Source organism: Gambusia affinis, linkage group LG21, assembly GCF_019740435.1.
Source record: "Gambusia affinis linkage group LG21, SWU_Gaff_1.0, whole genome shotgun sequence".
Classification (NCBI taxonomy): Eukaryota; Metazoa; Chordata; class Actinopteri; order Cyprinodontiformes; family Poeciliidae; genus Gambusia; species Gambusia affinis.
In genome coordinates, this window is record NC_057888.1 from 13,436,904 (window position 1) to 13,449,558 (window position 12,655).

Here is a 12,655-nt window from a genome sequence, read left to right on the forward strand (position 1 = left end):
AAATGTGTCCCTTTTGGACCTCCATACTACTTGAATAAATGTTTTAGAAATTGGGTGTTTTGCTGCCTCCTTGTGTTAAAAAAAAATACACACATCCTGTCGAGCATGCGCAGTGGAAGAGAAAGCAAACGCAATAACAAAACAGCTTCAGAAGTAGCAAACTATCGCTGTAGTCTTAGTCAGCACGATTTAGTGTGAAAGTATCCAGTTGAATAATACAAAGATTCAATATTTGCCTGGATGGAGTTTCGGCGGAAGAGAAGAAGAACACAGAAGTGAACGTCGACCTTGTTTTTCTACTTTTTTGGAACTGCCTTTACACACTTGTTTCCTGTTAAACACTCGGCAAAAAAAGGTACACTGAGAAATGTGAAAGGAGCGCTTCGCTACGCGGAACAGGAGGCTACACACCCACGGGACTCCTGCGTGTTTTTGTGTTTGCTACATGAGTCTGTCGGCGTGATGTCGCTAAGTTCAGGCGGCTGGACTCATAGCCCCGGCCTCACGCCGGACCAGTCCACCGCTCTCACCAGCAGCTATGAAGCCTCGCAGGCACAGCCTGGCTGCCATACCGTCCTCATGTCGGTTCGGGTCTCGGTGTGCCATTCCGGGGTTCGTCCGCTGTGTCTTCCGGGAGCTGGTGATGAGTCACTCCGCCTGCAACTAAGCATGGACCCGGGGAAATCCGGGGAATTCCGGCTGGCGATACAGAGCACCAGCGGGACGGGCCAGAGTGTGGTGAGTTCACAGTGACGATGAGGGACTTTTGGGTTTTGTTTTGACCGGGGAAAGGTTTTCACACGAAATAAGGTATTGTTTTGTTTTTGTCTTAACACTGTGACATATTGCGGGCTAAAACAGAAACTCAAACGATTGCATAGTGGAGCAGAAGTTAAACTGTCTGGTTTGAGACCAAAACTCTGTAATGACCGCAGACATGCACTAAACATAAACGGATTTGTAAATAAATACATGTTCACATTGATATGCTTACTTTTATTTAAAATATTTATTTGTTTAACTGACAAGTTAGCCCCCAGTATACTATTTCCTGTCGTGTTTTAAAACCATGGCTGTTTTTTTCTAGAAAAGTCATTCTGCGAACAGTTTCTCCCCACAGAGACTGATACCACCTTTACGTCTGTGCTTTGACTGAGCCAATCTAACACTATAGTGCTTTGACCAATATTAGAACAGAGCGTTATCAGTGAAGCCTGTAATTACGGTACTGTCTCTGAATATTGTCATGACAGTATAAATTAAAACATATTTTTCGGGCTCTTTTCTTTCTTTTCCCCCAATCACAGGGTCCCCACCACCACTCTCCTTCAGCTTTAGCATCTCGGCTTCTAAAAATAAACATCAACTCTAGGCAACTAGGGCAAAGTCTATCCAAAAGGCCAAATATATGGCACCTGAAATGTAATATCCTACCAAATGTTTCATCCAACCATTCCTTTGCAGTCACAGTACTGCACATGTTATCATGGTGAGAGCAATTCAATATATTGTGTAGCTCTAAGCTATTACAATGTACCTCAGGCTTTATATATGGAGCTGTCCTACTCGTTCTTCAGTTTCCAACAGGTTTTCTTCCAATATTGTCCTGTATTTAGCTCCATTCATTTTCCAGGCAACTCTGCCCTGCTTCCCTTTTCCTTGCTGTTAGAAAGTAACCCCACGTGATGCCATTGTTTTTAGCTGTCTATCTTTCTGTAAAAATACATCCTTAGTTGTATCCACTAACGGATATTGAGACCTCTGTTAGTGGATACAAAGCAACTATTATTAACAAAAACTGTCTTCATCTTTGTTTTCAGTTACAACTCATATGTATTCATATTTCATGCTCTAATTATGTCGAAGTTCATTTATGAAATCTCTTATCAGGAGTTATTGCTGCCTGAAGACCTGTGCATCGCCATTATTTTTGCAAGAAAATAAACATGTTGGCTTGGAAAAGTTTATTTTTCTAAAAAAAAAAAAAGGCATAGTAAATGGACTTATAAATTCTTCTGAGAGAGTAGTAGTCACAGGCTAATAAGAAAGTGTCCAGGCTATGCAGTGTTTACTAGCAGCCTGCTTAATGGAAAAAGAGGTGGTGGTCATTTAATGACGTTTAGTTGACGTACTGGATTAGAAAATTGCAGGGAAAAGACTTCCCTTTCTGTTTTCGTGCGCACATGTTCATCTCTCCTCGTCTCTTCCTCTTCCACCTTGTTTGCAGACCATAAACGAGTTTGATTTAAGATCCATAAATTATGAAGTGAAGTCGCCAAAGTGCCACGAGCTGATATCGGTGGCGCCTCCGTGCGACCGCATCAGCTTCAACTTCAGCAGCGAGCAAGAGGCTGAGGGATGGGCCACCGTGGTCATGTCCTCGCTGAGAGAAGCGCATCGAGGTCAGTCGCCCGTCTCTGCACACGCTGCCTGCTTTAGTTCAGGCTAGATGAATGAGCAGAACAAAGACTTCAGCTTCCCCTCTCTGCAGTGGGATTTCAGACTCTTTTCTGAAGCATTTACGGGATGTAGTTTTCGCCTAAGCGTTTCTAATCTGCCCTTTAAGCAACAGATTACTTTTTTTTGTGTATGTGAATATATTCATTAATTTCAGTTTGCCTTTTGAATCCATCTACATAGTTTGCACATGTTCTCATTTTGCCATTGCGCTGCTGAAAGCATTTTGAAGAGCCTGTTCTTCCGTGGATGATTGTTGCCCCAGGCTTCCGAGGAAATCACAGACTGACAAGGGCTTGGTGTTTTCTCCTCTTGTCAAAGTCGGTTGTTAACAATGCTATACATTCTTAACTCAGAAAATACCATTTTCTGAAAAAAAAAAAAAAAAATCTAATTATATGTATTTTTTTTAGCTGCAGATAGTGCAAATGATAAAGAGAACACTGAATGAATACTATGTTATTGTATTTCAGGCAATAAAGTAATAATTTTATTATTTGAAAAATTAATTGAATTTGTTGGGGTTTTTTAATATATTTGTAGGTGGTTAATTGGATAATCAGGTGAATGTGCCAAAAAATAAAAAATAAAAAATTTGGATAAATGGCAGGATAATCAATAGAATAATTGATTACTAAAATGATTTTTTGTTGCAGCCCAAATTTAGGATACCTAGAATTGGAAGCAATGCTCTGGTATCAAAGTCAGACGTGTTGATTAATTTCATGTAAACGTTTTGTAGAAAATTAGATGCTACATTTATTGTAGCAAATATTAAACGGTGGCTTTCAAAAGTATTCAAATCCTTTGATCTCTCGATTTTATGTGATAAAACAGCACACAGTTAGGAGGGAAGGAAAATGATACAGGATTGGAACATTTTTAGACAGATAAAAATCTGATGACCGGGGGCGTGCTCCGGTGGCGTAGAGGGTAGCGTGCCCCACGTTTGGAAGCCTTCAGTCCTCGACGCGGCCGTCGCGGGTTCGATTCCTGGACCCGGCGACATTTGCCGCATGTCTTCCCCCTTTCCTGTCAGCCTACTATGAAAAAAGGGACACTAGAGCTCACAAAAAGGACCCCCTGGTGGGGAAAAAAAAAATAAAAAATCTGATGACCGGATGTACATTATTTGACTTTTGTGCTTTTGTGTATTTGTTGCTTCTTTTTAGCTGTCTTTGCTTTGTTCTGACTGTCTCCTCAACACATTGTCCATGCTTTCAGCCACACCTCAGGAAAACGGTCTACAGCACCTCTTCGATGGCCTCCATCTCCGGAATACCTCGGCTTTACAGCAAACAGGTGTGCCAAAGTGAATCGTGTCCAGTTTGTGTGAATATCTGTTCATCTGCTCCTTTATTCATTTCACTCTTCATGTCTGTGGTTCGTGTTTAGAGGATGCCTGCATAGAGCTGAAAAAAGCCATCGAGGCAGGGGACCTGCAGAGCGCTTCTGTCTTCGCCGCCTCTCTCGCCCGCAGACAGGCAGCCCTGAAGATCCAGCCCTCCACCAAAACCTATGAAGAAACTGAAATAAAGTAAGGCAACTGTCATGATCATTTGATATATGAAACCACAGTTATTAATCAGTTATCTGCCGTTTGCTTTTTTTTAAAAACAGTTTAGCTGTTATTGTCGAGGATTCCTCCTCGTCTTGTTGCATCACTGTGAAAGTTTTCCCTCACATGACTACTGCGTCGTTGAAGCAGCAGGTTCATATCAAACTCATCACATTCTCCTTGTACACCATCTCTCTCTATCTAATGGTTAATAATAACACTTTTCTGTCGGCTTCGGATCCTTTCCAGATGTTTCTCGAATATGGCTTCCACCCGCGGGTCCAGCGTTGGGTGATTGGCCAGTGTTTGTGTGCCGACCTCCGAACTCTCGCGTCGTACGGCGTCCATCAGGATGGTGACACGGCCTTCTTGTACCTCTTGTCAGCCCGCCACTCTCGCCTGACCCTCCAGGTCCTGCAAAAGGACCAGGAGAGCGCCCTCCTTCTCAGCCCTCCGTTGTCTTTTCAAAACCCCTCGCTCCCTGCTGCCTTCACAAACGGCCCCCTCTCCCATGATGGGCGGCCATTTTCCACTCTACCTCCAAGACTCCGCAGGACCAGCAATAATGGTAAGAACGGATCTCTGCTACACTAGATATGGATCGCCTGATCATGATGATTAGGCATGCTAAGATCCAGTGCAATATGTGATGAAAGAAGGCTCTGTGAAATAGACAAGGACCTGCAGCAGCCAATACAGTCTCTCTTTTACTGTTAGCATTATTTTAACGTGTGAAAAACAAGAGACTGTTGTTGAAAACCTGGGCTTGTTTGGTCAGGACTTCACTTACACTATAATATCAATTAGTATAGTTATATGTGTTAATGTTGTATTTACTTTTAAATAGACAGAGTAGTTTTAATGTACCATCATCACTACATTGCTGGATGATAAGTTGTTCCAGAAATTATTGTGGTGAGCATTAATATTGTTGTTTTGAGACTATTTTCAAGTAATGTATTGATAAAGGTGTAATAATTCAGGTTCATCCTCTCAAAGACCAATAAACTTTCATTTTGTAAAGAACACTGCAACTGAAAAATTTGAAATATCTAAAATAAAACACAACAAGCACGAACATTAAATAAAACCATAAATAAAAAGCACACACAAGCAAAACCATAAATAAAACGGAATACTATTTTACTATTCACAATTTAGTTTACTATTTTGTAAACCAAATTGGCCATCAAAAAGTATTAATCATCTGAGCTAATTTTGTCATGCTTAATTGGGGCTTAATTGAGGTTATTTAAAAATTTGAAGTTTGCTAAATCTTTCTCTCTCTCTCTCTTTCTCTCTCTCTCTCTCTCTCTCTCTCTCTCGCGCTCTCTTTCCTGCAGGTGGCTCAGAGAGACCGAATATCGGCGATTTCGAAATGCCTCGACTCAATCCCAACACACATTCTACCCTGGTAAGACACAAGGAGGTCTAGACACTTCTGATCGAAAGTATTCCCAGTTCCTGTAAAATCTAAACATTTCATAGCCTGCAGCAATTTGCATCTGGCCACGTGACCAGATGATTTAACATATTAATTGTGCCTGAGTGACTTGCAATCAATTAGTGAAGGAATCTTGATATACTTATTGAGTAAAAAATATATGCAAAAGTAATAGAAAAGACGATACACATTTGTTCAGTATCATAGGCTTCAATGCTCAACACACCAAGAGACTTAATACTATTTGGCCCATTAACTTTATCAACATATGGATTTTGAAAAGTAATCTTCAAGATGGCACAGTATTGGCATCAGAAGATAAGAATTTAGCCACATATTTGGTTTTGCAAATAGGAAATTTTAGCAATTTAAATTATTTTAAAGAATCTGTATTATGTATAGAAAATTAGTCCTCATGGTTTTTACTGTAGTCTTTTATGTTGTGGATCAGATACAATTAAAAACATTGAAAAAGCTTTATTTTTACAGATATATATATTTTTTTAGGTAATATCATCAATGATTCCTAAATTTTTGTTTTTAAAAAATCTGTAATCTGTTTCAGACTAAATGTTAACATTAGCAGCTGACAGAGCTTAGGAAATACAGCAATTTAACATCTAGAACAGTGGTATTTTCAAAAACCAAAGTGAATCGTCTCAGTTTTAAATATTGTCATTGTAGTGTAGTTGAGTCTTTATACGTTTTCTGTTTTCTATGTTTTAAAAATGCAGTTTTAATTGTTTTGCTTCAGGGTTGGTCTTGTCCATCTTGCACATACATCAACAAGCCAACGCGGCCGGGCTGCGAGATCTGCAGTACAAACCGGCCTGAGAACTACATTATCCCTGGAGGACACCAGCCTGACGCTCTGGAGCTCAGAAGGATCCAGCAGGAGAAGGAGTCAATCAGACAGTATCAGCTGGTAGGAAAATTACACTCTTTAAATGTAACTCTTCTTACAATTTACCAATAGCTCTAGTGGTGTTTTCTTGCAGTTGTCTGCATGCAGAAACATGTTGTAATGGCTATGTGTGGTTGTCAACGGCTACGCAGACGCCTCGCTGATTAATATATAAGCAAACAAACACACCTTTCAAACTAATCCAAAAGAAAAACGTTGAAATTGATTGAAGGCTGCCAGTGGAACTGAAACATTCAGACTCACTCAGGTTGACTCTCTTCTCTTTTGTCTCTGTTTTTCTGAAGGAGAAAAGGAGAAGAGAGATGCTGAGGAGTGCTGGGCCTCATAACAACTCACTGCTGTTTAACCTGGACCAGGACTACTGAACATACTGACACACGCACACTCCACTGCAGATAACAGACTAGCAACTTAACAGCAAAACAGTAATCATGCTGAACCCGGTTAATGTATATATGAATACATACTTGAGTAAAAATCCTGTTTTGTTGTTGTTGCTTTTGCTGAAGTTTAATAGCTTTTAAATTGTTGGTTACCAACAAAAGCATATCTAAACTTTATTGTGTTTTAATGTTCATAGAAATCAGTGCAGGTGATGTAATGCAGAATGAAAATGGGTTAAAAATGTGCAAAAAATTTGTCTGCCTTTGAAGTCAGACTTGACCGGTAATTCTGACGAGTAACATCAAGTTATATTTTTTTGAGCTCCTTGGCGCCTCTTGTTGCCAGTATGTTGAATGTATTAACCAGATTTTGCACTGTGGTTGTATTTACCTTGTGATACATCTGAAAATAAAAGGTTTTAAATGTTTGAGTGTGTTTGGACTTGATGTGTGAATGAGAGGATTAACACTAACATGTTCTTAATTCATCTATTAAGTTCCCTTTACAAGAAAACTGGAAGTTTATAATTTACAGAGCATAGAGTTAATCCTTTATGCCACAATATTATATATTAAGACTTTAAAAATGTCTCTTGTAGTCCTCCAACCCTTTAAAACAGATGCCTTGTATGTATCAGTAATGAGTTAAAGCATTCTTGCTGGAGTCATATGGACTTCCAGAAGAAGAGACTTTTTGCAGTTGGCAAGTTCAAAGACACGTCCATGTTTGTTGGAGCTTTAGGCTTTGTCCCAAAACTTCCACATCCACCATTGTGTCCCTCAAATGGTTCGAGTGCGTACCGGTTTTCCAGAGTGGACTTTCACACTGCCCTCTATGCGCCTTTGATCCACACTTCAGCTAAGCCCACATCCAAGCTTCAACAAAGTGTATTCCCCACAATTTATCGATTCATGTGACATTTTGAGTTACAAAGGCAGAAAGGATTTAAATAATTTCTGTTTCACTATACTATACATGTGTGCATAGTATACTATTGAATTTTGCCCTGGATTCAAAAAGTCACAACAACGCAAATTTGAACAGCGACCAGTCTTGCCATTTTGGATGTCACAGATGCACAAGTCAATGTAATTTGTACCGTCCCATTTCTCCAATGTTTGCACACTCGTGACCTGCACACTCGAACCCTTGTCTTTGGGTTACTTGGAGCCAGAAGGACCTGCCTTATCTTTGACTAACTACACACTTCTTTGAGGGGCAAAAGCAGTAGCTTGTGGTGATGTTTCCAATTTTTCTGAAAAATCAATTAACTCCTCATCTTCTGAATGTTTAATAATAGATCGGTCAATAATTCTTGCCAGATTGATGGGTGAATATATACATCTCACTTGACTCGCCTATTTAATTGCTTAGTAGTGTGATTAAAAATAGTGCTAATGTAAACTACAATTCCTTCAGGTAAAGGAGCAGGAGCGAAGAGAGAACTTTGACCGTCTGGTGAAGATAGACGGTCAGGACCTGGTGCCCAATCCTGAGCCTGTGGACTGTAAGATCTGCTTCGTGGACCTGCAGTCGGGTGAAGGTGTCCTGCTGAGAGAGTGCCTCCACTGTTTCTGCAAGTGAGATGTGGGAGTGGGAAGATGTGGATTTAACACTGTCCAGTATGTTTTTCTGTATAACTGAACCCTGTCTGTTTCTGTATGCCCGTGCTTAGAGAGTGCTTGCGCTCCATCATCATGCTGTGTGAGGAGCCTGAGGTTTCCTGTCCATACAGAGACGATACGTACGCCTGTCCTTGGGCCCTGCAGGAGCGAGAGATCCGAGCTGTGAGCTGCACTAAGGCACTTCGTCAGGGCATTCTCGACAGCACACTTTTTAAATCATATTCCTTCATGATCTCCCACTATATGCCTTTCTAGTTGGTGCCTCCAGAGGAATATGAGCGCTGGCTACAGAGAAGCCTTTCTGTAGCAGAGTCTCGCTGCGAGGGCAGCTATCACTGTGCAACTCCGGATTGCCTGGGATGGTGTGTGTACGAGGACACCGTCAATGTCTTCCACTGTCCCGTCTGTCGGAAACACAACTGTCTCATTTGTAAGGTGAGAAACACACAGGTCACACTTAGAAGTAGTAAATCTTCACACTAGAAGTGACAATGCCAGTCAAGCACTGATGTTATTGTCAATTTATGGGAGTCACGAAGGATTTTGAACTGGCTTTGTCTTATTAAGAAAGAACAATTATGCGATAAGGCTATACATAATTGGGGGAGGTTCGTTCATACTTGGTGAAATTTAAACATAAAGGCTGAATTATATACATATAGGCAAACAACCACTATTATTTCAAGATGTCCACACAAATACCCTATGAATTCCTCTTCTCATTGTAGCCAAATAGTTCAATCTTTGTCTTGTTTGACAAAACTTTACTCTTATAGCCTCTGAAAATCATAATTTGACTTAGACTCATGTTTTTTTCCTGGTCAGGCCATCCATGAGGGAATGAATTGTAAACAATACCAAGACGACCTCGCAGCCCGAGCCATAAACGACTCTGCTGCCAGAAGAACGACACATCTGCTAAAGGTTAGCCACAAAATAACACTTTAAAGCTTTTGAAATCACTCTCATATTTAGTTGGTTTTTTAAACAAACTGCCTAACATGAAAGTAATCAAATTGTAGCGTCACTGTTAAAGAATGAAACACTGGCTTTGTAAACCGAGAAAGTAATTGGTATCGGCTTCCACCAACCACATCCCCGTCTCTTATTCTCGCTTTGTTTTCCTCTGCTCTTGTTGTCTGCACCACAATCAGACCCTTGTGCAGTCAGGGGAGGCCATGCACTGTCCTCAGTGTGGCATCATTGTGCAAAAGAGAGATGGATGTGATTGGCTGCGCTGCACTGTCTGTCACACTGAGATCTGCTGGGTAACCAGAGGGCCTCGTTGGGGACCCAAGGTAAGAAATTATTACTTTCCCCTCTTCTTTGATAAAAGTCCTAAAAGTTGCATGATGCTGCTTTTTTGTGGTTGCTTGCAATATAGCTTAAATATAATTTCAACTTTCCAATTTTACTTTTAAAGGGTCCTGGAGACACCAGTGGAGGATGCCGCTGCAATGTCAACAATCAGAAATGTCACCCTAAATGCCAGAACTGTCACTAACACTCAGGATGGGGATTCTTGGAAATCTCTGGAAATACACCAGTTTCATAACACAAGGAGGAAGAGTTCAAGCGTACAACTGAATCACACTTAAACCAAAACTGTACAAGATAACCCGTGTCTTCTCTCTCCGCAGATCTCTAACCAGTAAGCATTTCCCGGCTTACCTGAAAGTAAGTCGGTAAGTGAGGTTAAGTGTAGCACAAAGGAGTTGTAGCTTTGAATGCCCGTGGTGCCTTTTCAGTGTTGGGTATGCGGGCTGGCTCCCAAAAGGCTTGTCAATGTTTTGTTAAGGTAACTCCACGCTGAGTTTGGGAGTTTTTGTGTTACAAAGCTATGGCTCTTCTTTCCGGGTCTGTTTCCCGGGAAACAAATGCAGAAGTGATCTTAAGGCTCCGGATTCAACAAAACTGAGGCTTTTGAAAGTGAAGGAGTGTGTCTTTTTTTCCTCTCCATCTTTTGCTGCTAAGGAAGCTTTTCCATTTTATAGGTCAATAAAACTGATGCTTCTCTAGCTTTACACTCATCAAGGTTTTTTTTTCTTGTCAACTGTTAGAGCTTATGAGCCTTTTTATGCTTTGGCAGTAATTTCTGGACATGTTATCCAGAAATTATCCAGCCTATTAATCGAAGCATTCAGAAACATTTCTATATCTTACATCCTTACTGTGATTGGTCAGTTAATTTCAAACTCCTGATTTGCATGAAACCACTCACACCTAGAGTCAGAAAATTTGGGGTTAACTGAACATGTTTATTTAAAGAAACTCTAGGTTTGATGATCCTGCTTCAGGGTACAGGCCTCAAGTGCACTGGTGTTTGTTTTGGATGCTACACTCTGGGATGCTTCGTATTAAACTGAAGTGGCCTTCTTCTCCCGTGCCAAAAGTGGTAGCAGGCTGTCACTGATTGAGGTTTTCCAGAAAATGTAAAATAATCTGGGGTTTTTTTTTGTTGTGGATGTGTAATTTTTTGTTTTGATTTTTGATTTTTTTTTTTGCATTAAGAACGTGAAGTGTTACAAACCAGTCGTCAGTATGCTTGTGTGTGTCTGTGTGGAATACTGGCTGAATTATATGTAGTTCATGGTTCACCTGAGAGATTTCAGACTGTCTGTATTTAAATTCCTCCTCCTTTCAAACTGGTCTTTGTTGGTTGGTTGTTGCATTATTATAAAACCTGAGAAAAAGCAGTGATAAAAATATGTTACCATTAACTTATTATGTTCAATAAGAGAGTCAATCTATACACCTTTTATTGATAAGCTAATATTCCCAATGGACAGCTTAAATGTAGTAGAGTTCATTCTGGTTTTACAGCTTTTTAAAGATTTATATCTATGGATTTTTTTTTTTTTTTCATTATTCTCTAAATCTAATTCTGCCTATTTTCTCTACTACACTACTGTCCAGAACTGACAAGCTCTGTTGTTACATGTCAGCACTCTGATGTACGCTGGTGCCTTAATTGTGAATAAATATGCATTAAACTCAGTCTGCGTACTTTGTTGGTCCACTTGATGGTGTTACGTCCTCTGGGTGGCAGCAGACGTTTCAGAAAGTGCAACACTGCTCTGCATGAATTATCCAGATTTTTTTTTTCTTTGTCTTTGCCACCTTGATTTCTCTTTAGAGGGTGATTTTGCCTGATTTATTGCAAAATTAGAAGTTGCCGTGCAGAAGCATCCATAACTCTTAAACATCTCTTCCGTTTTCTCATGTTACAACCTGCCAAACTCGGTAAAATATAAAAAGTTCAATTTTCATCTGTTCTTCGACTCTTAACAAACGTCAAGTCTTTAACAAATTCTATACAGATTTTATACAGTGGGGTGTAAACAAGATTACGATCGGCTGGATCACTTGGTGAGGTAACTTCTTTGCTTTTTTTAGTTTCATTATCTGTTAAGATAATTAGCTATATATGAGAAAGAGTGCCACATGCAGAGTGTCAGAGATTCCCCTAGGCTCTGTGTATGTGTGAAAGATGTTAACGCCTCCCGCCAGCATTATCAAACTGGCTACAGCACATGACCTTGAACTGAGAGTAGTCTGTACTGAGCGCCAAAAATACTGGATCACACTGACTCTGTTACTTGGCCTCCTGACACTTGCAGTGTTCCTCAGTGTAAATAGTGTTTGCATAAGATGACTTCTGATGCAGTTGATTACTCTGAATTTTAAGGGTATCAGAGTGTAAGGGGCTGAAAATGTTAACATAAATGATTTTCCTTCTGCATCTCAATAATGGAGGAATTTGTGGCCTGTCACATTAAATCTGTACCATAAATTGCACACATCTTCTTTTTATTGTTTTTCAGTCATTTTATTAACAGCAAGTTATTTGTTGTACATTTTTGTATATTTTCATAAATCAAATATAGATGTATTCAGATGATTTCACTCCTGTACCAAACTTTTATAGGGGGATTATTATACGTAAAATTTGCATTTTTGAGCTGTGCGTTAATCAAAAGCACATCAGGAATGTTGCTTTCATTCTTTTATGCATATTTGAGAAATTGTTGAACCTCCTGGAGCAGCCATTCAGGAGCGCCTAAACTCAAGATTGCCTGGAGCTTCTTAAAGAGACAGAAGCCAATTTGAAGGCGTCAAATTGCGAAAGCAAAATTAATTTCATTTATGTTTGATGGTTTATATATAACTTTTACATTATTTATATAGTTACTTGAAACTACATTATTCTGCCACTTTACCATATGTCTCTGGCACACAGAACACAGAAGTAGACATCACTA

General features: G+C 39.9%; 1 protein-coding gene across 1 annotated transcript; it reads left to right on the forward strand.

Moving 5' to 3' along the window:
* Positions 1–11: 11 nt before the first annotated feature.
* Positions 12–11,386, forward strand: shrprbck1r (sharpin and rbck1 related). Its single transcript, XM_044103932.1, has 14 exons — positions 12–738; positions 2,228–2,402; positions 3,682–3,759; positions 3,853–3,994; positions 4,078–4,168; positions 4,265–4,583; positions 5,359–5,429; positions 6,214–6,384; positions 8,188–8,348; positions 8,444–8,555; positions 8,649–8,828; positions 9,219–9,317; positions 9,548–9,691; positions 9,817–11,386. The coding sequence occupies exons 1-14, from the start codon at positions 463–465 to the stop codon at positions 9,895–9,897; spliced, it is 2,100 nt and encodes a 699-aa protein (XP_043959867.1). The 5' UTR covers positions 12–462; the 3' UTR covers positions 9,898–11,386.
* The last annotated feature ends 1,269 nt before the right edge of the window (positions 11,387–12,655 follow it).